This window comes from Phacochoerus africanus, chromosome 10 (assembly GCF_016906955.1).
Source record: "Phacochoerus africanus isolate WHEZ1 chromosome 10, ROS_Pafr_v1, whole genome shotgun sequence".
NCBI lineage: Eukaryota > Metazoa > Chordata > Mammalia > Artiodactyla > Suidae > Phacochoerus > Phacochoerus africanus.
In genome coordinates, this window is record NC_062553.1 from 42,230 (window position 1) to 67,647 (window position 25,418).

The following is a 25,418-nucleotide window of genomic DNA, read 5'->3' on the forward strand; positions in this document are numbered from 1 at the left end:
TATTGATTGTGTGTATGTCTGTGCCTTACGTGATCCAGAAGTGGCATGTACTAATGCATGTTTCCCTTTTTATCAACAGCGGATCGTCACTGAGTCATGCCTGCTTCTGCTACGCACTGATTTGTTCTTTTCCAGTTTCTGCATATATCATTTTGGTGACATCCTTGCGTTATCATTTATTTATATGGAGTGTGTTTTCTCCAAAACTTCTCTATGAGGGAATGCACCTACTCATTACCGCTGCTATCTGTGTGTTCTTCACAGCCATGGACCAGACCAACCCAAAGTCTTAGACTGAGCTCTTAGGCACTGAACTCTTGTGTTTTCGTCGTGGATTTGCATAATGAAAACATCTGTTCAAATGGAAGGTCCTTTTTTAAAAGATGTGAATTCTATATGGTTGATGAATAGCTTCAGTTTCTTTGACTGCTGTACTTGAATTTAGGTAGTAAGTAGTTTGAAGAGGTCACTTTAAATACACAGTTTGGATATGAATTATATTCCCCTGTTGACTGTCACTCCAGAAATTTCTGAACTTTTAATTTTCTCTTGATAAGTTACCCAAATATGTATGTTTAAATGAAAAAAATAAATCATTTCCAGGAAGTTGCCATTGTCGTGCAGTGGAAACAAATCTGCCTAGGATCCACGAGGATGCGGGTTCGATCCCTAGCCTCGCTCAATGGGTCCAGGATCCGGCATTGCTGTGAGCTGTGGTGTAGTTCATAGACCCGGCTCGGACCCTGCATTGCTGTGACTGTGGCATAGGCCAGCAGCTGTAACTCTGATTCAACCCCTAGCTTGGGAACTTCCCATGTGCCTCAGACGTGGCCCTAAAAAACAAACAAATTAAAACAAACAAACCAACCAACCTTCCAGGTTGGTCATTTTGCGCAGAACTGGGAACTGTGTGCAGGAAGCTCGCCTGCTGCCAGGATCACCACACAGACCTCAGAGCCTTTTAAGACCCTAGAAACCACAGGGATTCCCCAGGAGCGCGGGCTTATGTGGGTTACATCTGTCAACATTTATGGCATTTAAAATTAAAATTAAGACATTTCAAAAATACATAGTCGCTTGAAAATAGATATAAACCCATGTGATGTTAATACAGCATTTTTAAGAAAAATAACTATATTTTCCAAAACAAAAATATTTAGCGAGGAGAGTGACATTGTTTTGCACTTTGGTAAATCTGATGTCTGGCTTAATTGAAGACGGTTGCATTCTGCATTCAGTCTTGTGGTCTGTGTTTGTTTGAAGTAGTCACACAATATGTAGTTGGAAAGGGAGGAGTCCTTTAATATCCTTTCCTGACCATTATGAATGTCCTTCCTTGATACTGCACTAAAATTCAACAGATAGTTCCTTAAAGGTTAGTTGGAGAAAGAAGTTATGAGTGTGTTTAAAACCGAAGACCACCTGCTAAGAGCACCTGGGCCAGCAGACTGGTGTCGGAGTCTGCTGCCAGGTTTGACAGATACTGTCGCTGTGTTAGATGCTCTTGTTGTGGGAAACTGGGTGAATGCCACAGGGGACTCTCTGTAGTATTTTTGTAGCTTCTTGTGAGATTTAAACTTTTCAAAAGAAAAAGAAAGGATTAGCTGCATTGTGGAACCTGAAACCTTCTCTGTGAACTTTTGTGCTCCCCTTCATTAAAATCCATTGATCTTTCTTGCACCCTGAGTGGATCCTTTGCTTGGATATGACTCTGTAACATCTGTATTACCCTTCAGAAAATAATGATTCTCTAAGCTTCCAAATGCTGACATAGTTCATCATTTACCAAAATGCACTTGTTACATCACCAACAAGCTCACAGTGGCAGGTGCAAGGTTTCCAAACTTTAACGTATGTGTGAAAACTCAAATTTTATGAATGACAGCAAATACTGAGTGTTTTTTTCCCTTAAACTGACAGTCTCAGTTTGTTCATTATCAAGGAAATGTCTTCCACATACTCAGACTTGAACATCTAGTTTATTATTATTTCAAGTACAAATGGCATTCTGTGATGGGCTTTCTCTGGAGACGATGTCATGTTCCTGGCACCGTCCCTTCCCGTGAATTCTGCTTCTCCAGGCACATCCTGAGGGATCTGGTGCCCTTTGCTGAGCTGTGGTGGTGAGAAGCACGGTGGCCATGGGCACAGCGGTTTGACCCACTGGTGCCGGTCTCAGGCAGGCTGTAGAATTTATTTGGGAGGATGAACCTCTGATTGTTCCTGCTGAGGTACTGAGGGTTAGAGCATGATTTCATCTTCTGAACTAGCACTTGCTTTCTGGCACCAGCCCATCCTAGGTTCTGGGGAACCTCAGTAAACAGACTAGGTAAAAACCATGCTCTCGTTGGGCTGAAATTCTCATGGAGAGAGAGGCAGCTGTAACTCCGATCTGTTGCTCCTGCTGAGAAGATAAGCGTATAAAGAGTGAAAAGCTCTTTTTAGAGAGGATGTTTAGAAACAGCTTTTCTGAAGAAGTGTCTTTGAGCAGATCCCTGAACACAGCAGCAGGGACCTGCAAGTACATGGCCCACATGGCATCAAAGAGCTGAGGGAGGTGTGCATGCAGGGAGGAGATGCAGAGGTCTTGCCTGCCTGTACCCCAGGCTGATGCAGGAGCACCAAGAGCCAGAGCGGGGGCTTGACCAAGGTGCTTGAGGGCAGACAGCAGGTGCTCCAGAGTGAAGCAGGGAAGGCCGTCTGCAAGGCCCTTTGCATATGACCTTCCTGCACCCGGGGCTGTTGTCAGAGCTAATTGCTGATGAAAAACAGGCATACAGAGGCCACAAAGCTAGTGAATGTTGTGGGCAGTCTGATCAGACAGTATTAGGCTCTGCCGTGACAAAGGACATGGGGCAAAGAGGTAAGCGCTAAAGAGCTCATCCAGGGTCAGTGGCTTAGCGGCTGGCAGTGGGCAGAGTAGCCACACAGTGGAAGCCATCTGCCCCTGCCAGCAGATAGCCTCCTGGAATGTCCTGGGGCTTCCAGGTGGGCCCAGTAGGAGGAGCCATCTGAGGATCCTGGCAGCATCTGGAAAGTCTCAGGGTTTAATGACAGAAGAGAAGCCTCCAAACCTTGCCTCCTGTCCCTGTGTTGGAAATGGCATCCCCCACCCCAGGTGCCTGTCACACTCCCCCTCTCAGCAGCATACACTGCCCTTCAGTGCACCCCATCACCTCGCCTCGGTTACAGGCGTCTCTTGCCCAGATTCTGGATAGAGCAGCCATGGCCATGTTAGAAAGTGAAAACCGAGCAACAGTACCCAGGTTGAAACCCTGCTAGGTCTATCTCATGCATTTAGAATCACATCCAAGCTCTTGGTCCAGGCCTGTGATGGTCCCCCGCCCTCCCCCAAGTCTGCAGCCCACACCAGCGCCCTCTGAACACAGGGCAGTTCCCAGCAGGGTGTGGCACTCTTTATGAGGCTGTGCTTTCCTGCACTGTTTTCTTGACCTTGGGAAAAGGTCTTATTTCTCCTTTCACTGGGATCTACTATATGTGCTGTTTTTAATCCAAAGTATTTAGCATTTTGTGTAATTTTTCCAAATTTAACAGTAGAAAAGAAAGTGAAACCAAAGAAAGTGCTGAACTTCGGATATAAATGTTTTTCATTACAAGAAAGAATTAGTTCATAAAATATTCCTACAAAGTTAAGAAAAAAAGATTGTAAAAATGTGAGCCCAGGAGTAATGTTGATTTTTTAAATTCACTCCTCTTTCCTATTTCTGTCCATGTCTGTGGAACATGATAGAATTATCATACATCCCTCCTTCCCCCTCTTACCACATTCTCTTGCAGAGTTATCATTACAATTTATAACACGTTTTTTTCTGTGATTTACACAACTGCTCAGTTTTATTTCTGTAACAAATGACTCACGACTCGACTCCCAGTACTTTCCCCACACTTCATCTTTAATTTGTCTCCTCTATTTGAGGGATGGGTTTTTTTACCTGCTAGTTTTTTCCAGAAAGGATTCTGGTTGTGAACCTCCTGCATTCCTGTGTCTGCAGTGTCACCTGGGGAAGAACCCTGTGCAGTGGCATCTCTCCCAGGGCCGAAGATGCAGCTCTGCTCTGCTCTCATCCACGGCTGGGGAAAATCCAAATCAAACCCTTCTCCCTTCACGTGACTTGTTTTTACCAACTTGTTCTTTCTTCTCCTTTCCTTTCTTTCTTCTATTATCCTGTTTGTCTTTCTGCATTTTTTCCTTTTCATTGGCTTCTACGTAGTTAGTGATTTTCTTTCTGTTCCAAAAGCTTTCTAGAAGAATGGGGTTTTTTTCTCTTTTTTAAAATTGAGATATAATTGACATATAACATATTTGTTTCAGGTGTATGACAAAATGATTCAATATTTGTATATATTGCAAAATGGTCACCACAATAAATCTATTTAACATCTGTCACCACACTTAGTCACAGGGTTTTTTTCTTGTGATGAGAACTTCTTAAAATTTATTTCATTGAGATATAGATATGAAAATTTTTAAGATCTACTATTCTAGAAACTAGTAGGATACAGTAGAGCATTGTTAACTGTACATCCCCAGGACTTATTTTATAAATGGAGGTTTGTATCTTTTGTCCCTCTACACCCATTTGGCCCACCCCACCCTCTACCTTGGTAACTGCCAATCAGTTCTCTGTACCTATGAGTTTGTTTGTTGGTTTAGATTCTACATAAATGTGAGGTCGTACAGAATTTGTCCTTCTCTGTCTGACTCATCTCACTGGACACTTAGGTTGCTTCTGTGCTTTGGTTATTGTAAATAGTGTTGCAGTAAACATGGGGGTGCAGATATCTTTTCCAGTTGGTGTCTTCATTCCCTAAGAATGAATATCCAGGAGTCGAATTGCTGGATCGTATTGTAGTTCTATATTTAGCGTTTTTGAGGAATCTTCATACTGTTTTCTGCAGTGGCTGCACCAATTTACATTCCCACTATGTAATGGTTCTCTTTTCTCTGTGTCTTCACCAACACTTGTTATTGCCTGTACTTTTGATGGGAGAGTATTTCTGAACATACAAGTATTTAATATTTACCTTACAAATATTTACGTTTTTATCACTTTCTAAAATTTTTTTTCTAGTTACAGGATGTCTCTGACATAACATGAATAATCCATTCTGAAAATCCATTGTTTCATACCAAAACACTAACTGGGGATCTATTTCTCTTTATTTCAAATAGAAAATTATGAAAATGCATTATTCACTATACCCAAGCCCCCGACCAGTTTCCTAAAATGTGACTACACATAGTAAAATGCCTACATATAAGTAATATACTATCATGTTAGGATAAAAAATGCTTAAAACATTGCTTCCAGGTACCAAATAGTTAACATGGTCGTGAACAACAGTTGATCTTTTTTTCCTCCCTTCTAAAAACAGAATCTTATAATCGCTCTCTTTTTCCTTTCCAATACAAGCATTTCAAGCTATACATTTCCCTGTAAGCTTTGTTGTCACTGCATTTACTAATTTTCACATGCTGCATTTTTTATCATTCAGATTAAAATATGTCCTGCTTTTCTTTTACGGACTAGCATTCCATCTATCTTAACATTCCATGTGCAATAGAGGGGGAAAAAGTATAATTTAATAGTTGTTTGATGTGATGTCCTGTAACTGTTAACTAGATCAATCAGTTGTCACCAGACCTTCTATATCCTTATTGATTGGCTTATCTATGTATCCTATAAGTACTGAGAGGATTGTTAAAATTTCCAACTTTGTGAATTTATGTGTTTCTTAGATCTATTCATTTTTCTTCATTTATTTTAAAACTCTATTAAACACATATATCTTCCTTATGTATTTATTTTGTATAATTATAAAATATCCCTTTTTATCTCAGAAATCTATTTTGTCTGATAACAGTACTGCCACTCTCACCTTCTTATGATTTGTGTTTGCATATATCTTTCTCCATCCCTTTAATTTTAACCTACCATGTCTATATTTAAAATGGCTCTTGTAAACTCATCGTTTGCATCCTCCTTTTTTATTCAGTCTGACAATCTCTGCCTTTTAACTAGACTATTTAGTCCATTTACATTTAACATAATTATTGATGGAGTTGGATTTGCAGCTGCCATTTTTCTCTTTGATTCTTTTTTTGGTCATTGCTGTCATTCTTCTGTTTCTCCTTTCTTGCTTTCTTTCAGTTAATTTGATAGTTTCTAGTGTTCCCTTTTTTTTTAATTAACAGACTTTATCTCAGATTATACCCTCCACTCTGCACACACATAGTGTCCTCTATGATTTTTTTCTTTTTAGAGCCACACCTGCAGCATACGGAAGTCCTCAGGCTTGGGGTCAAATCAGAGCTGCAGCTATCGGACTATGCCACAGCCACAGCAACACCAGATCCGAGCTGCATCTGCAAACTACTCTGCAGCTTGCAGCAACACAGAATCCTTAACCCCCTGAGTGAAGCCGTGGATGGAACCCACATTCCCATGACACCATGTCAGGTTCTTAACCTGCTAAGCTATAACAGGAACTCCAGCAACCTCTATTATTAACATTAGGCATTAGTGTGGTACATGTGTTACAACTGATGAGCCAATGCTGATAAATTATTATTAGCCAAACTCTACAGTTTTACATTAGCGTTCATTCTTTGTCTTGTACATCAACCAGTTCTGAGAAGTGACATATATCGATCATCATATTATCATAGGGAATAATTTCATGGCCCTAAAATCCCTTGTGCTCCACAGATTTATCCCACCCTTCCTGGAGCCCTTGATTTTTTTTTTTTTTTTTTTTGTCTCCATAGTTGGAGTCATACTGTCTTTAGCCTTTTCAGGTTGGTTTTTTTAACTTAGTAACAGGCATTTAAGATTCCTCCACTTCTCTCCATGGTATAAAAGCTCATTTCTTTTTTCTTTCTTTTTTTTTTTTAAGGCCAAACCTTCAGCATATGGAAGTTCCTAGGCTAGGGTCGAATTGGAGCTACATCTGCTGGCCTACACCACAGCTGCAGCGGTGCCAGAGCCAAGCCTGGCCTGCAAACTACACGACAGCAATGCCAGATCCTTTACTCACTGATTGAGGCCAGGGATGAAACCCCACATCTTCATGGATACTATTCGGGTTCATTTCTGCTAAGCCTGGAAACTCCAAAGCTCATTTGTTTTTAATGCTGAATTATAATGTATTCCACTGTCTGGATGGGCCACAGTTTATTTATCCATTCACCTTCCGAAGGACATCTTGGTTGCTTCCAAGTTTTGGCAACTATGAATTAAGCTGCTATAAACATCTATGACTGGCCAGTGTGCTCAGTGGAAATTCAGCCCCACTTGCCCCCTGCCGAGGTCTTGGGACACAGTGTAGAGCTATCTGCAGGGACCTAAGTGGGACAGAGGGAGGTGCTTAATATTGACTGTGCAGAGACCCCCAGAGCCGGTGTCAAGAGGCATAGGGCTAAGGAAGGAGGACTGTACAGAAAGAAAGCCTAGGAACACTTGACCACATAATGAGAACATTTTCGTTTCTGTCAAAATTTGGGGATGACACGCCCACAGTTTCATAGAAAATATCAGTTGTTAATTTCAGAAAAACAAGAAAAAGAATAATCATGGAATACCACATACCTCACCTATGGACAATGTTTATGATCTTTGTAAAGGAGGATACTGATTTGACTCCAAAAAATGCCAAACTCCACTGGGGAGAGAAGGGTGTGTCGAGTGGGGGGGTGTGTATGAGAAAACTAGTCCCAGTGAACAATAGTAAGAAATGAGTAATCACGCCTAAAATGGAAATAACTATCATTTTTCAGTAAATATGGAGGCATATTACCAAGAAAATAATTGCTTAAAGGGGCGAATATACGAATAGACAGGGAAAACAATAGTACAGCTGACTTTTGAACTATTTGACCTAAAGTCAAAATCTGGATTAGTGTAATTTACCACAGTAATAGATTAATCCAGGGGGAAGAAAAACTGCAAGGAAAATCAAAATAGTCAGTATTGCCGGGGGCTCTGGGAGACGGAGCTGGGAGAGCTTCGAGGAAGCATGATGGAATCTGAGCTTTTGACCACATAATGTCCTAGTGAAGGCATCTGCCAGAAACTCGAGATACTCATTGAACACTTCATCAAAAACAACTCATGAGAGCTATCCCCTCAGGGACAAATATTGCCTTTCTTGTGTCAGAGCACAGCCTGATGACTTTTGGTTTATAGGCCTCTGACTCTTTCTCTACCCTGGGACACTCTTTCAGTTTAACCTGAATCTGTCTCCCGATTTGCAGTTCTTACGACCCCAAATAAACTGTTCTCTTATTTGCAAGTCTCCGTGGGCATTTGTTTTTTGTTTTTTGTTTTTGTTTTTGTTTCCTCTTTTGGTTGATAAAACAAATGATTGTGATAATCATTAAAAGAAGTTGATAGAATTCAGGGCCCATTTATATTGAAAAAAAAAAACAGAAAAAAAAATTACCTGTCCCCCCAAAAGGAAACTCCTAGCAAATTAAAGATAGAAGAAACCTCAGCAAACTCCGTACTTCATGACTTAAGCCAGAAACGGGAAGAGGAGGCCCTTCATCCCACCTCTACGTAACTTTGTGTTGGAGACGTCAGAGAAGAGGAAATCCGCCCCTTTACCCTCTTGAGTTCTTCTGACTGGACCTGTAATAAGATGAATATAAAACAGATTAACAGAAGACAAAGAAACAAATTTAACTCACAGAAAGCACAGAGGTCTCAAATAAACAAGACCTAAGGAGTTCCCATCATTGCTCAGCAGTAACAAACCCAGCTACCATCCATGAGGATGCGGGTTCAATCCCTGGCCTCGATCAGTGGGTTAAGGATCTGGCATTGCCATGAGCTGTGGCATAGGCCAACAGCTGTAGCTCCAACTCCACCCCTAGCCTGGCAACTTCCGTATGCCAAGGGTGCGGACCTAAAAAGACAAAGAGAAAAGAAAAGAAATAGGACCTAAGAAATGGCCAAAGCAGGCAGTTTTTATAGTTCTTAGACAAAGAAACAATAAATTTGAGAGTAACTGACAAAGAAGTTTAGGTTTGGGTGCTTAATTAGAAAGGAATTTAAGCAAAATTCGTGTTTGAGTATTAAGGAAGTAAAAAGATAACAAGGTTTGTTCATACAGCCTTCTCTAAATCCCCACATAGGAGCCTTATTTCCTGCTTTCAGGGAGACGGAGAGGCAGGTCAAACTGTCCCTCTCATGTGGGCCAGGTCTTAAGTAACTTGATTTCAAAATAATCCACATGGCATTGAGGCTGCCCACCCTGGGCCCCAACAACCTAAATATAAAAGAAAAACTGGAAAACTTTCATAAAAAGGGGAAAATATCTTTAAAATGTTGGGATAGGGAGAATTTCTTAAGCGAGACACAGGAAGACAAGAGTCAAAGAAAAATGCACACCATATGCACTGGGGGCCTAAGTTTTATTCGGGACCTTACTGCAGACTGTAGCCCAGGAGACAGCTGAGAGCTGCTCTGAAAGGGTGGGGAGACGCCTAGTTTATCTACGACCTTCGGCCTAGGCGTACATGCAGTCAGGCAGACATCTCTAACTCAGCATTGCAATTCACAGAGAACAGCCATTTCAAGCTAAATTTTTTAGTGCTTTTCTATGTAGGGGAGGGTGCAAGAGGCTGGCTTCACTCAAGTTCTTCCTGAGATGTGCTTCGATCGATCGATCTCAGAAGACTGCTTTTCCAAAGCACAGAGTGCCCTTCTTGTTTTCTCCCTGAGCTCCTCTCCGGGTGCACTGTCAGTCAGCACTGCAGTGGCTGATGACTTAGTCTGCATTTTCTTTATTTGTTACAAGCCATAAAAGAGAGATTAATAAATGTGATTTACTTTTTGACAAATGATACCACAAACAAATGAAAAGACAGCTCCACTCTGGGATATTTGCAAACACCAGAGGAACAGTACTCAGGGTGTGTGTCACTCCTAGAAATCAATAACTGAAAAGACAAACTTTTTTTTTTCTTTTTATGGCCACACCTGCTGCATTGTGCCACAGCCACAGCAATGCTAGCTCCAAGCTGCCTCTGTGACCTTACAAGCAGCTTGTGGCAATGCCAGATCCTTAACCCACTGTGCAACTCCAGGGATCGAACCTGAATCCTCATGGATACTAGTCCGCAGGTTCTTAACTTGCTGAACCACAATGGGACCTCCAGCAAGCAATTTTTTTACGGCTGGAGAATAAGAACGCAGGAGTTACTGAACAATCAATACCTCACTAGTAACTGTGGAAATGCAAGTGAAAACAGTGAGATATCATTTCATAGCAACCAACAAGAGGAAAAAGCAAGGGTCTCTGAGGGAGGTGCAGGAGATAGCCCAGAGGGGAGCCACGCACACAGGGGCTTCTTCCTGCAGCTTCTGGCAGAGCTGAAATTCACAGGCCTCATGATCTCACATGCATGTGGGGCCTAGAGAAAGTCTCACCTGGGAACAAGACAGGTAAGGGTTTTTTTTTTTCAGCACAGATTGTAACGGTGAGAAAGGAAGTCACCTAGAATGGACCCAGTGGGGAAATGCTGAGTGAGCTGAGGGTTAGCTGCACAGTGGACACAACATAGCAGTTAATACGAGAACCAGAGTCAGGAAGCACCATAAGCAAATCTCAGAGTCAGGACATTGAGATTAACACAGCACAGGCGATATCACCGTTTACGAAATGTATAGGGGACCAAAATATGTTTCCGATGTATTTGCTCCTCATCCACAGTTCCTGGCTCCCAATTCCCAAAACCTTGAAATTTCCATATCAATAAGAGCAATGGGAATACCTTTTGTTACAATATTTGGTCTCTTGTATTCAATTTCTGAAAAGTGTTTCAGAACCATAAAAGTGAAATGGCTGTAGATCCCACCCGAGAGTGTGGACAGATTATCAGGAGAACCAGCAAGTCAAGAGAGAGCTGCAACTTTCAGTGCTGCCCCTTGATTTCTGAGGAGGGGAGGGGCTGCGGTTGAGTCAATCACCACTGGCCAATGACTTAGTCAATCATGTCTATGTAATCAAGTCTCCATTAACACCCCCCAAAAGGGAGTTCCCTGTGTGGTGCAGTGGGTTAAGAACCTGACTGGAGAGGCTGGCCCAGGAAATTTCTTATGCCATGGGTGTGGCCAAAAGAAAAGAAAAAAAAAAAAGGAGTGCTTTTTGGGCCTTCTTGGAGAGTTCGCATGCCAGGAGACAAGGAAGGGGAAGGGTACGTGTGCCCCTCTTCTGGGCCCCCAGCTCCATGAAGAGCAAAGCTGCTTTTTCCGTGACTTTGCCCTATGTATCTCTTCATCTGGTTATTGATTCATATCCTTTAATACCTTTTAATGATACATCACTAAACTAGTAAGTAAACAGGTTTTCCTGAGTTCTGTGAGACGGTCTTCAAAACTAATGGGATAACTCAGAAGAAGGGGTTGTGGGAATCTCTGATTTACAGCAAGTCGGTCAGAGGCCCAGGCAACGACATGTTTGGTGTCTGAAGTGGAAAGTGGGATCTGATTCTATCTCCGGGTGGACAGTGTCAGGACTGAACAGGGAGCAGTGTGGGGGCCAAGCAGTGGACAGTGTCAGGACCAAGTGGTGGACAGTGTCAGACCAGCTGACATGGAGAATTGCTTGGCATGGAAAGGCCTCCAGACAGAGCCATTGGAATGAAGTCCAGGAACCTTTCTCAGTACGACACCATTATGTGAAGTTTTAAAACATGCAAAACAATACTGTGTGACATGATATACAGTGGAATACTATTCAGTTATAGCAAAGAATGCAATGAGGTCATTTGCAGCAACATGGATGCAACTAAAGATTATGATACTAAGTGAGATAAGTCAGAAAGAGAAAGACAAATACCATGTGGTATCACTTATATGTGGGATCTAAAATATGGCACAGATGAACCTTTCTATAAAACAGAAACATACTCATAGGACTTCCCACTGTGGCTCACCAGGTTAAGAACTTGACACAGTATCCATGAGGATGCGGGTTCGATCCCTGGCCTTGCTCAGCGGGTTAAGGACCCAGCCTTGCCACAAGCTGCAGTGTAGGTCGAAGATGCAGCTCAGATCTGGTGTCAACATGACTGTAGTTTAGGCCTGCAATTGCAGCTCCAATTTGACCTCTAGTCCAGGAACATGCTACAGGCGTGACTATGAAAAGAAAAAAAAAAAACAGAAACAGATTCACATACGTAGAGAATAGACTTATGGTTGTCAAGGGAGAGATGGGAAGGAGTGGGATGGACTGGGAGCTTGGGGTTAGTAGGTGAAAACTATTATGTTTAGAACGGATGAGCAATGAGGTCCTACTATACAGCACAGGGAGCTATATCTGGTCCCTTGGGATAGACCATGATGGAAGATAATATAAGAAAGAGAATGTGTGCGTGTGTGTGTATATATATATATATATATATATATATGACTGGGTCACTTTGCTGTGAAAAAGAAATTGGCACAACATTGCAAACCAACTATACTCTAATCAAAAAATTAATGCAAAAAAAATACCATGTAATGTGCACAGACACATACTTTTGTGGTAGAAGCAAAACCATCCTAGGGAGTGACCCACAGCCAGCTAGAGGTAAGTGGTGACCCAGAGGGAGAGGGGGATGCTCTGGCTACCCCTGTGTCACTTTATACTTTTAAAAATAAAAGAGAAGTGTTCCCCTTGTGGCTCAGCGTGTTATGAACTTGATGAATATCCATGAGGTTGTGGTTCAACTCAGTGGGTGAAGGATCCGGCTTTGCCGTGAGCTGTGGTGTAGGTTGCAGACGAGGCTCAGAGCTGGTGCTGCTGTAGTTTAGGCTGGCAGCTACAGCTCTGATTTGATCACTAGCCTGGGAACTTCCATATGCCACAGGTGCAGCCCTTAAAAAATAAAATAAAAATAAAAAAGAATGTAGACTGAATATGAGGAACGACATTTTAAAATGTTAAAGTTTTTTGTTTTTTTGTTTGTTTGTTTGTTGGCTATACCCACGGTATATGGAAGTTCCTGGGCCAGGATCAAATCTGAGCTGCAGCTGTGACCTACCCCACAGCTGCAGCAACACTGGGTCACTAACCCACTGTGCAACAGCAGGAACTCCTTGTGGGTTTTGCTTGTTTGTTTGTTTGTTTGTTTGTTTTTTGTCTTTTTGCCTTTTCTAGGGCCGCTCCCAAGGCATACAGAGGTTCCCAGGCTAGGGATCGAATGGGAGCTGTAGCCGCCAGCCTATGCCAGAGCCACAGCAACGTGGGATCCGAGCCTCGTCTGCAATCTACACCAGAGCTCACGGCAATGCCGGATCCTTAACCACTGAGCAAGGCCAGGGATTAAACCTGCAACCTCATGGGTCCTAGTCGGATTCATTAACCACAGAGCCACGACGGGAACTCCTCTTTGTGTTTTATTTTTGACGGCAGTGCAAACTGAATCTCAATGGTGGATACCTGTGTTACCTGCGGTACATTATCTTTAGCACTCTTCCTGATCAAAATACAAAATACAGAAGAGGCTGTCCTCGCCTAGAATGGTCAGCCACATGCCACAGGCAGCCACTGAGTCTTTGCAATGTGGCTGGTCCAAACTGAGATGTGCCTTACATGTAAAATACAACCAGATTTCTGCAAGTAGTATGAAAAAAAAAAGAATGTGAAAATCTCTTTACCCGCCAGTCTCCCAAGAGTGAACACGTGCACTCAAATCAGGGCAGGTGACAGACGTGGGCTGTGAGACACCCTTGGGAATTCCTGGCAACTGGCCCAGGGAGCAGCTCTTGAATGAAAACTGAGATGAGTTAGAGGCTGAGCGGAGGGGCTTGGTGATGGCTATAGGGATGGAGTCCCTCAGCCTAGGCGAAGAAGATGCCAAGTTTTGGTGAAAGGCTGAGTTTAGGCCTGACAGGTATTGGAGGGGACAGTAAGCAGGCAGCTGGCTGAAACCACAGAGTCTGGAGGGAGCTGAAGATTGTTATACAGCCCATCCCACAGCCAGACTCACAAAACTCCCACAATGCCACTTGGGAACAGAATCTTGGCCCCGCTTGTGGCTGGAAAGAGGCAAGAGGCCTGGGCACCAGGAAAGACGGCTCAGAACCTTGCTCTCATGCCAGCTCCATCCCAGCACACAGCATGTTTCCCTAAGCTTCGGTTTTACCACCTGTAAAGGGACTCTTTCCAGGATTAAAAGAGGCAGTGACCTGAAAGCGCCTGGCACTTGGGCCTGGTCCATAAGAAGCCCTCAAGACAAATTGGCCACTGATCAGGTGACGCCTGCGCTGACGGAGACGTTGTGGGTTGTGGGCCCCAGGGGCTGGCTGCAGGCTCCATAAAGACTTGAGGGACAGGAGTTCCCGTCGTGGCACAGTGGTTAACGAATCCGACTAGGAACCATGAGGTTGCGGGTTCGGTCCCTGCCCTTGCTCAGTGGGTGAAGGATCCGGCGTTGCCGTGAGCTGTGGTGTAGGTTGCAGACGCGGCTCGGATCCCGCGTTGCTGTGGCTCTGGCGTGGGCCGGTGGCTACAGCTCCAATTTGACCCCTGGCCTGAGAACCTCCATATGCTGCGGGAGCGGCCCAAAGAAATAGCAAAAAGACAAAAAAAAAAAAAAAAAAGACTTGAGGGACAGGCAGGCGAGGGCATGGCCTCTGGCAGCTCCTGGAATTTCCTCAGCCTCAAGGGGGTGGTGGCCCAAGGTGAGGGGCGCAGAGCTCACAGCTGTGGGCAACTCCACAGGAGCTTCAACCTAGGAGAACCGAAAACCTACGTTTCAGGAAAAATAACCTGAGTTACACTCGAGGCAGAAGGGACTCCCACAGGCAGGCCCACTGGAGGGGGGCCAGCAGAGCACATGTCCCCACGTCCCGAGGGTGGACTTGAGGGAGGGTCTGGCAAAGGCGAGGTCCCGGCGGGGCCAGGACCCAGGATGAGGGTGCTATGGGGACTGTGTGAACCAAGGCTGCGGGGGGCGGGGGGGGGGAGAGCAGGAGAGAGAAAGCCCCTAAATGGGCAAGACTGAGGCCTCCTCAGGCCCTGCTGCCCCCGGAGGGGAAGGAGGAGGGGAAGGCTCTCCAGAGCAGCTGGGGCCGCAGCCCACAGTTCCTGACCTTCGCCTGCACGTGAGCTGAGTCTCCCAGAGGGACTGGGAGCCACTGGCACCGAGGCCACCACCGCCCCCAAACAGCCCCAACAGTCTGGTGACGCGTGCCAGACTGGACAGGGGCTCTTATCTGAAAATGTTTGCAAATATGCCGAGTGAAACTTATTTTCAGGAAGTTTTTTCCCCTTGGGCAGTTGATTTGAATGTTTCATCTTTTTTTAGAGAATTCCTCTGCCAGATGACAAGGGCCCCGTTGGCTTCGTGCCTGTGTGCCGTTGTCAGGGAAGGGGCGCCACAGGAAGGAAAGAGCAAGCAAGGAGCCTCAACTGAGATCCGTCCCAAGTTCGTATTGTTCAATATTCCGCCCCCCATTCTTGTTCACCCAGAACATGGCCTTATTTGGAAATAGGGTCTTTGCAGATCACCCCGAACTACAGTGGGACACAAAGCCAATGGGCATCCTTATAAGGGGCAGAGAAGGGCACACACAGTGGAGAAGGCCACTGAAGGCAAGACAGGGGTGACACGAACATACAGGACTGTGGGCAACCCCAGAAGCCTGGAGAAAGGCACTCGATGGATTGTCCCTTGGAACCTCTGGAAGGAACCAACCCTGCTGAAACCTTGAACTCAGACCCCTGGCCTCCAGGCAGTTTTAAGCCACACGATGCTTTGTGACAGTGGCCCCAGGAAACTAAGCTCATAAAACATCCGGGCCCACATCCTGGGGACCGTTTCTCTCCTTCCTGACTCCTCACCACCGGCTGGTTTGCTCTCCCACTGCAAACCAACAGCCATGTACCCAGGAGGTACACCTGCCTCGGGCATCAGGCCTGTTTATTCCTGGGGCCCCACCAGACAGGAGTCCCCTGTGGCTCACAGAGAAGGCTGAAGAGTCAGACTGGGCCAGATCCATGGGGTTTTCCTTTTCTTCAGAAAAGGCAGTTCCTGAAAGTTCCTAAGACAGCACCATTTGACACACATTTCAGAAGAAAGTTGTAGCGGGAGTGGAGCTGAAGAAAGGGCCCAGGCAGGTGGTGTAGGACCAGTGCAGGACCACAGCAGGTACACTGTGGCCAGGGCCTAGGTGTTGGAGAGAAAGGCAGACGCCACCAGGCACCCCTCCCGGTGCCGGCAGCAGAGCCAGGGCAGAGCCAGAGCCGCCTCCATTACCTATCTGTCTGCTTGGCCTCTTCCCCTCAGGGTAGCCCAGCTGGCCATGGCCACAGAGTCTGCTGCACCAGGACATGAACCATACTGGCACAGGGGAGAAATGACTGTTTTATGGAATGTACTGTGCTTTAACACAGATTTTATTGATCCTAAAGTGACGGGATTTCTATGACACTCTAGATAAATGGGGGCTTCTTGAGGTGAGAATCACATGTGTGGTAGACTCCCCTCTAAACATGGACATCTTAAGAAGACTGTTATAAACTGTGACAGGAACCATCAGGCTTTCTCCTGCCACCGTGGGAAGTCCTTGGAATTCAAACTGGGGACACGATGATATATGAGCAATATTTTCCAAAGTTAAATTTCCTTTTTCCATTTCGGTGGGTTTTTTTTTTTTAACTGTCAATTACTGTGCTGAAAATTAGCAAATCAAGCAAAAATATTGGATCATTGAGAAAATAAACCAAATGACATTAGGCCTCACATAAAAATAGGTATACAGGTATAATAAAGTGTTTATACTTATTTAGAAAACAGTGCTTTGAGGCAGTAATAACCCTGAGGGCATGTGTACAGCCACTGCCCAGAGGGGGAGCTAGGCCTGGAAGTCACCCAGAAGTTGGCACCCACCAAGCCACAGACCAGGCATTCAGCCTGGCCCCCGCCACTCACCCCAGTGTGGCTTGCAGTGCTGTGCTGGCATCTGGGTGGGGGGAGCCGTCCCATCAGCCTGCCCCACCTGGATGTGACAGTGTGGGGGCCTGTATGCTGCTCAGCACCCAGAAGGTACCCTCCGAGGACTGCTCCCCACAACTGAGTTCCACAACGTGCACAGCAAGGGACGCCCCAGTCCGCAGCCAGGCCATCCCGCCCCCACAGGATGCTTCTGGGGTCCTGGATGCCAGGAGGTTGTGTGTGTGTGTGTGTGTGTGTGTGTGTGTGCGCGCGTGCGCACACGTGCACTATACATGTGCTTGCAAACATGAATGTGAAGGAGTGTAAATGTATGCGTGCGTGCTCACCCGTGCATGTGTTCACACATGTGCACTTATGCTTTTGCGGTTTTTTTGCCTTCCTATGTGTGTGTGCCACACATACGTGTGTGCACCTGTGTGCGTGTGTGCACGGTCGAGGTTCTCAGCTGCAGGGCAGTACCAGGCAAGAGTAAAAACATTGATCACTAGCAGTTTGATCTTCACCACAAACACCAGCTGACTGATTTTTTAAATTAAATGATTGTTTAATTGAATGACAGTCAAAAGTTCCGTTCTGTGGTTGAGGCCTCTAATGCCAAGGTCGGAGCAAGGAGACCCTGGGAGCACTTGTTCATCGATCTTAAGAGAACACGGTTTGTTTGGTGACTGTGCCATGTGTTGTGTTAATTAAATTATTCCCTTATAGGTAAACAATCTTTATGTTTAAAATAATATCTTACAAAATCAGCATTAAGCCAGATAAAAGCGCTAAAATGTGCTTGGTTTAATTTTGATGTTTCATCATGACAGTAACTCTTGGTCTGGCCTCCCCCAGGCCAAGAGTTTATTGTTATTCTGATAAGTAGGATAAGAAAGCTCCAAGAATTGGCATTATTTCCCAAAGAACATAAAGAATCAATTCTAAATAACTAACTTAAACTGTCAAAAAGTAGGATAAGCTTGAACAACATGTGCTCGCACTGGACACCCTTCCAGGACTGGCACCACCAAGAGGAAGTTCATCCCAACTAAGAGGAGGTTCCCAGCTTCCTGCTTCTCCACTCCTTTCCCTGAGGACTGGTCTTTGGAACAACTTGAGTGTAAGGGTATTTGAGATTATATTTTCTCTAGGAAACTTCAAAAAATAAAACCCTGGTATCCCACATCATTATATCAGCCTCTATAAAGTGGACTTCACAATATTCATGGAAGTAGAAACACATCTTTAAAAAAACCCATCTAGGGAGTTCCCACTGTGGCTCAGCGGAAAGGAACCCTACTAGTATCTATGAGGTTGTGGGTTCGATCTCTGGCCTCAGTTGGTGGGTTAAGGATCCGTCATTGCCACGAGCTGTGGTGTAGGCCAGCAGCTGCAGCTCCAGCTCCGATTCAACCCCTCTCCTATGTGGCAGATGCAGCTCTAAAAAGAAACAAAAGAAAATCCCACCTAGCTTCTTGGTCAAATATATGTTTGATGGGGAGAAGTGGCTGTCTGTGCACCCTAGAAGCTCCCTGCTGCCTCACCCCGTTCTGCCTTCTGTTCTAACCCAAGGGAAGTCTGAAACATGAGAGGTCACTGGTTTTGCTTGCAAATTTGAAAGACTCGTTGTTCCTGCTGTGGCACAACAGGATTGGCGGCATCTTGGGAGCACTGGGACGTAGGTTCAATCCCCGGCCCGGCCCAGTGGGTTAAGGATCCCTGTCCCCAGAACTCCATGTGCAGCAGGGAGGCCAAAAAAATTTTTTTTTTAGAAACTCATAAGGCATCTAACATGTTAAGCTGTACAAATCCTGTAGGATGGGGCCTCAGAAAACAAAGATACAAAAGGTCTGGTGTCTTCTATCTGCGCTGCTGCTTGCTCTGTCCTGGCGGTCCCCGCCCAGCAGACTTCAGCAGGAGCCCACCGTGTGCCCATCTGCTGGGCACACACTGGCCTGGCTGCCTCCTCTGGGGCACTCTGGAATTCAGCCTCACAGCTGCCCCAACATATCTGCCCCAGGAGTGGGGGTAAGCCCTGCTCAGGAAGCAGGAAATGATGGGCAATGCCTTATTGATTTGATCTAGGTCAGTAGGGGAAAGTATTTTAAAAGTCACTTTTGCTGCCACTTCCATTTTCTACTTGACGGCCAGTGGGCTGGTGGTTTGAGGGCAGGAGGGGCCAGGCTGTAAGGACCAGAAGTGGGACTAGCTGGGCCATACCTCAGGCTGGCTGAATCCAGAGCCCGAATAAAGACAAGTATCTGAAGAGGTCTGTGGATAAGAACCTAGCAGATTGACCATGAGTGATTCTTTCTCTTCAGGTGGCATCAACATGAAAAGAAGACATTGCCCGTGGCCTCTTTGATCAGTATCTCTGCGTTTCAAAGTAACGGTCCAAGCATCAGTATGATGGCTTTGCCCCCTCCACCGAATGCGACAGGTCTCCACTTCTCTACGTGGAAAGGGGACCTCATCTCTCCAGCAGCCTCTGCTGCAGGCCAGTCAGGCCCAGCTGGGTGGGGGCCTCGGTCACTGGGTACAGTGGAACTCGGCTTTGGGCAGGGCACTTGGGAGCTGGGGAGAGGTCTCCCCAAGAGCCTGCATCTGGAAGCTACATTTCCAACACTAAATCTAGCTATTTTTTTCACAATTAAAAGTGGACCCTTATACACTCTAAAGAGATTACATATTATTGCTTTAGCTTTTCTCACATGGGGCTCTGCTTAGAGCACTCCAGAATTAGCAGCATACCTGCCTGGTGCCACAATTCCAGCACATGGGAGCTGGATCACCTTTTCCCAAGATTCAGAGCCTGCCTGGCTCCCAGCAAGCTTCACCATCATTTGGAACACATCCCATTGTGTGTGTGAACATGCACACACATGCATATCCTTGTGATTTAAAAGCATGACCTTCACATCAATTAAGGCTATTTAAGGGGTATATTTCAAATGAAATGTCATAATGTTCAGAATTACCAGATTAGTGAATTAATCAACAGGAAAATAATCTTTGCCAGAAAAAACTATGACTGATTTTCCAAAATAGGATTGGCTTGTTCATATGTATTAACCAAAATAAGCTCAGCTTTGCAGTAAAATCCCCATCGCCAGTTTCCAGAAAAAGAATGTATGGGACCTGGTATACACACAGAAAATTAGCCTCAGAAAGAGGCTGGATTTAGTGAACCAGCTAGCAGAATACAACTGTTCAACCTCAGCATCTGTCTGACCAAGCTCAACCATTTCCCCCCACACTGATGGGTGTGTACACAGCCTCTAACCCCAATGTGATGAATATCTCCAATGGTAATTAATTTAATAAAGGAACTCACCAATTTTAAATTGCAATAAGTTTACCAAACATTTTCACTGTTTATGGAGAGCTTTACAGTAAGAAAGTATCAACAAAAGCAGGCACATCCGTGTACAAAGTGTTGCTGTTGGGTGCTCCTTCACTTCTTGCATTCCTAACGTACCAGCTGCGTGGTCTGTCTGTCCTCTGGCGAACTTCTTCCCGCCGCGAAATCACTCTCGCTGGGTGAGCCCTCCGCTGGACCTCGGAGGGCGCCCAGGGAACGGACTTGCCAAAGAGAAGTGCGGTGGGGGTCGAGCCAACCCCAAAACATTTATTGTAAACTTTAAAATGGAATCCGGAAACGAACAGACACAGAAAAGAAGAGAAACCTCCCAGACACAGAAATGGTAATACCGGAGGACCAGTCTCTCGGCGGGCGGCCTCGGGAGGCGCTGGGCCAGACCCGCCCTTAAGATGCAAGCGGGAGAAGCCTGGCTTTGCACCCCGCCAGCCCCCGACCTCCCTCGCTGCGCTGGCCGGGCAGGAGGTGGGCGCGGTCCGTCCGGATCGGCCCGGGGGCTCAGCAGGCCCGGCTCGGCTCCCAGGGGCGCGCCGCCTCGCAGGGCGGCCGGCAGCAGTAGGGGTAAGAGGCGTTGAGGTCGGGGTCGGAGGGCGCATACCCCGGCAGCTCCACAGACGGGTGCCCCCCGCAGCACACCTCCACGCCCGCCTCGTCGAACGCGTGGAAGACGCCCACGTTGATGTAGGAGACCGCGTGGTGCGCCGCGAAGCCCGCGCAGTCCCCCGGGGCGGCGAAGTCTGACTCCTCTGGGGACAGGATGGACGCCTCGCTCGGCCGCGGCTGCAGCCGTCGCCCCCGCCGGCCCCGGCGGCTCCTCCGCGCCCGGGAGGCTGGAGGCTGCACACGGAACCCCGGGCCGCCGCGGGGCCGCCCCAGGGCCCGGCCTCCCCTCCGCCGGCCGCGCCGGCCGCGCCGGGCCTGCGACGACTTGTAGTTCTTGACCAGCAGGAGGCTGAGCAGGCCCAGGAGGCACTCGAGCGAGTTGAAGACGGTGGAAAGCACCAGGCCACGCTGGTAGTCCTTCAGCTGGCGGCACTTGGCGGACGTGGCGCTGTCCAGGGTGCTGCGGCCGCGCGGAGCGCCCGGGGCCGGGCCGGGGGCGGCGGCCGCGGTGCCCGGGGCCGGGCCGGGGGCTGCGGCCGGCGCGCGCGGGGGCAGGCAGTAGTGGGAGTACTTGCGTTCCACTAGGGACACCGTGTCGCCGTCGATCACGGCCCCCGCGAAGGCGCTGAGGACCCCGAGCATGAAGACGAGAACGCCGAGCAGGAGCAGGTTCTGGCTATTCACCGGCCCTGAGGGCCCACCCGCGCTCCCCGGCTCGCCCGGCGCGGCCTCTGGAGCCCCTGCTGGGGCCGCGGAGACCCCGAGCCCCGGACCCGGCCCAGGCCCCGCGAGGGGCGCGTCCCGGGGCCCGCAGCAGAGCAGGGCGGCGCCGAGCAGCGAGAGGCCCGCGGCCAGCAGCAGCCCCGAATAGAAGGCGCCGGCGGCCGCCCCCAGCCGGAACGGCTCCCCGCGCAGCTCCGAACCCAGCGAGAAGCACTTGAGGCCGACGGCGGCGGCACTGAGCGCGCAGGCGAGCAGGAGGCAGGAGGAGAGCGCGGCGCAGGCCCCGCGGACGCTCCACTTCATCCTCCGCGCCCGAGCCGGCCCGCACCCCGCGCGCCCGCCGCCGCCCGCCGCCGCCCCCGCCGCCTGCGCCTCCTCCCGGCGCCGCGCGGCCGGACCGCCGGCCTCCTCCTCATCCTCCCGCGTCCTCCCGGGCCCGCGCCGCCGCCGCCGCCGCCGCCGCCGCCGGAGCCCGCATCTTCCGCCTTCCGCCGCCGCTGCGGCTCCGCGCAGGGAACCGATGCGGCGCGGAGGACCGCAGGGCGCGCGCGCCCCCTCCCCAGCCCGCGGCGCCCCTCCCAGGACGCTCAGCTCCCCCCACCCCGCCCGCGGCCCGGCGCGCTAGGCCCAGGCACCGCCCTCCCCCGCCCCCCAACCCCCGCAGCCCCTAGGACACCCCTCTGCCGCGGGTTGAGGTCCCGCTCACCACATCGCTCTGCCTTCCCCTCTTAGCCCCTGGCCGCTCCGGGAATGCCACCCCGCAACCCTGGGCTCTCTCCCCTGACGCCCCCAGGCCCCACCCCCAGCACCTCCCACCTCTCGTGCCCCAGCTTTTGCGGTCCCCCGGCCACAGAGCTGGGGTCTTACTCCACGCCCACCGGCCTGCCAGGGGTCAGAAAGCCTCAGGAAGTTAGCTTGAGGGTCAGGAATGGGAGGAAGAGGGGAGCCCCGGTGCTGAGGGAATGTAAGCGAGAGCCCGAGTTGCAGACTGGGGAAGGGGCGAGTCTGGGGGATGGGGAGGAAGGAAGAGGAGGGTTGAGTGCGGTGGGGGAGGGGGAGAAGGGAAGCGAGGAGCCCGGGGGAGGGATGAGGCGGGCTGCTCCGGGGATGAGGGCGGGAGTCTGGCTGTGGACTCGGAAGGAGGGTTTGGAGGAGGAGCTCAGGTGCTGAGACCCTCCGGCGCAGCCCGAGTAGTGCGGGCTTGAGAGCGGGGGAGGGGGGTGGGCAGGGATGGAGCAGGAGGTGATGGAGGTGCTGCGGCGCTGGAGGTGAAGCCCCAGGCAGAACCTTGGATGAGTCTCGTTGAGCTTTAATCGAAGCCCTTCTCAGGGGCCATGCAGGAATTTCCCCCAGACGTGGGTGCGTGTTAATTCGTCAGAAGGCTATTCATGTCCCTGAGAGCAACGCAGGGTAGGGGGTTGCGGCGCTGTGGAGGGTAAATCGCCTCCTTCCGACCGAGGTAGACTGAGAGGAGCTCTCGCTGGGTGAGAGGAAGGTGTGGGGATGGGTGGGGCGTGGAGATGGACCTCTGCAGGCCCCCATTCTCTTCCTGAAACAAGACCTGCAAGGGGCGTCTCTGGAAGGCCCTCTGAGGTCCCGCCGGCCGAGCGGCTGGGCCTGCGCCCTGGGTTCTTTCCACACCTTCGCTGCCGCTGCTGCAGCGAGGCCCGGGGAGCCGATGACTCACCCTGCCGGCTAATTGCAGCGTTAAATAACTTTGCGGTGGATCCAGGGGAGGCAGGCGTGGCTGCAGCGAGGGAACGCGCAGGGGAAGGAAGGGTCGGGGGAGGCACAGGGGCGCTTTGAGAACACACCCACCCCCGCTCCAGCCTCCCGCTGGGCAAGTTTGGGCTATGGGCACATCCCCAGAGTTCATGCTCTTTGCTGCACAGTGTCCGGCTGTCCCCGGGGGCACAAGCTACCAGAGGCCCCCTGCGTCTGGAGAAAGCCTCACCCGCATTGGCCAGGCGCCAGCACGCAGGGGCCCCTCGCCCACGTTGCGCGGAAACCATCTGCCCAGTGAATGTATGTGAAGGCCCTTCATGCGGTTCTCTGGACACCTGCGTGGGATTGACTTGAACAGCAGTAGCTGCGGGGAGAAGGAGCAGGTTTCGCTATATTTTTAGCAGGGAGTGCAGATTTTAGAACATCAGCTAACCCTCCTCGTTCAGTCCTGCTCCTCATGCATGATGACTTGCCAGGAAAGTAGGACTAGCAAGCCTTCCTTCACATTTATGGTGTATAGGTTTTAAAAGGACGGTGTGTAAATCAGCTTGTATAATAATTGTGGCTCCCACGCCAAGAGCCTAGTTGCCATGAGCCGACTTCCAATGATTATTTCGGTTTCCAGGGAGATGAGGTTTGCAGCCACCTCCGCCAAGGATGGAGCAACTTCTCCATTCCCTATGCTGTGCCACTGCAGCCAGATTGATGAGGCTTTGGGGCAGGAAGTGAGCTCGTGTTGGCTGGTCCTTCGCCTGCCTGGAGGCCCGGGAGGGCCTGGGCAGGCTGAGGACTGGGCAGTGCAGAAGCTTCTCAAATCAAAGGATCTGTAATAGGCAGGTCGGAGGTTCAGTGTTTCTCTGGGATCTGTCCTCTTCCGTCCTCCAGAACCCACCACCCCCAACCCTTCACTAGACACTTCAGTCCCTCTGACCACTTTAAATGAACCACGCCTCTTCCAATGTCAGGGCCTTGGCAGGTGCTGTTCCCTTTTTCTGTTGTATATTGCCCTTGCCACATCCTCCTCCAGCTTCTGCCTTCTCCTTTCTTAGACCTTAGCTTCACCTCACTCAGTTTGACCTAACTTCTCTTGGGTGCCTGCTGTCTTCCCGACAATGGAATCAGTGTTGCATTGGGCTTCCTAGTTCAGTCCTTGCAACAAACCCCGAGGCACGTGGCCCTGTTGTCCTCACAGAAGCTTTCCACCAAAAATCGGGTGGCCTGTGGAGATAGGACTCAAACCCAGACTCTGTACCCACCTCCCTGCACCTCACCTCCATGCACCCCAATCTCTCTGCACCCCCCACCTCCCTGCCCCCACCTCTCTCCTTCCCCCCCTCCCTACCCCCACCTCTCTCCACCCTCACCTCTCTGCCCCCACCTCCCTGCCTGCGCCCATCTGCACCTCCACCTCTCCGCACCCCATATCCCTGCACCCCCACCTCCCTGCACCCTGACCTCCATGCCCCCCACCTCACTGCACCACCATCTCTCTGCACCCTGCACCTCTCTGCACCCCCACCTGCCTGTACCCCAATCTCTCTTGCCCCCACTTCCCTGCACCTCTGCATCTCTGCACCCCATTTCCCTGCACCCCCACCTCCTGCCCCCATTTCCTGCACCTTCTCCTCCCTGCACCCCCCTGCCTCCCTGCTCCCCCAGCCCCTGGCAGAGGGTCCTCCTCAACTGGCAGGATCTCACAGTGGTCTAAACATCCGTCTTCCCTACTAGACTGGGGGCTCAGTGCAGGCGGTCCCCATGTCCAATAGGACATGGGACCCAGCCCTGCCCTGACCACATAGAATGCATGTGAGCAGATGAATGAATGAGGGGACAGCCAACCCCGGGGGTGCTCCATCCCATGACAGGATCAAATGTCAGTCCAGTTTTGCTCACAAGGAGAGCAGAGCCAGGTGACATAGGCCAGGCCAGCAAACAGGAAAGAACCCTCCCCCCGCACCCCCGCAGTGGTGAGGAAAGGCACTCCAGGAGGGGCCCAGGAGAGGGTGTGGAGCTCTGCAGACAGAGTGAGCCGTGGGC

General features: G+C 49.2%; 2 protein-coding genes across 6 annotated transcripts in view; one reads left to right on the forward strand and one right to left on the reverse strand.

Moving 5' to 3' along the window:
- PIGG (phosphatidylinositol glycan anchor biosynthesis class G) overlaps positions 1-518 on the forward strand; it is a 36,820-nt gene extending 36,302 nt beyond the window's left edge. For 4 of the 5 annotated variants that reach the window (XM_047798070.1, XM_047798072.1, XM_047798074.1 and 1 more), the window contains one exon: positions 80-518. In XM_047798070.1, coding sequence (XP_047654026.1) covers positions 80-293 — 214 coding nt within the window. In that variant the 3' untranslated portion in view covers positions 294-518. The remainder of the gene's footprint in view (positions 1-79) is intronic. The other variant, XM_047798071.1, reaches the window with a different exon arrangement.
- A 20,310-nt stretch (positions 519-20,828) lies between these two features.
- On the reverse strand, positions 20,829-21,959 carry TMEM271 (transmembrane protein 271). The gene has a single exon (XM_047799506.1). It carries the CDS (start codon positions 21,957-21,959, stop codon positions 20,829-20,831), a length of 1,131 nt encoding a protein of 376 aa, XP_047655462.1.
- Positions 21,960-25,418: the final 3,459 nt, after the last annotated feature.

Excerpts from the sequence above, each read along its gene's own strand:
- TMEM271 (XM_047799506.1), bottom strand. The coding sequence starts at position 21,959 with ATGAAGTGGAGCGTCCGCGGGGCCTGCGCCGCGCTCTCCTCCTGCCTC.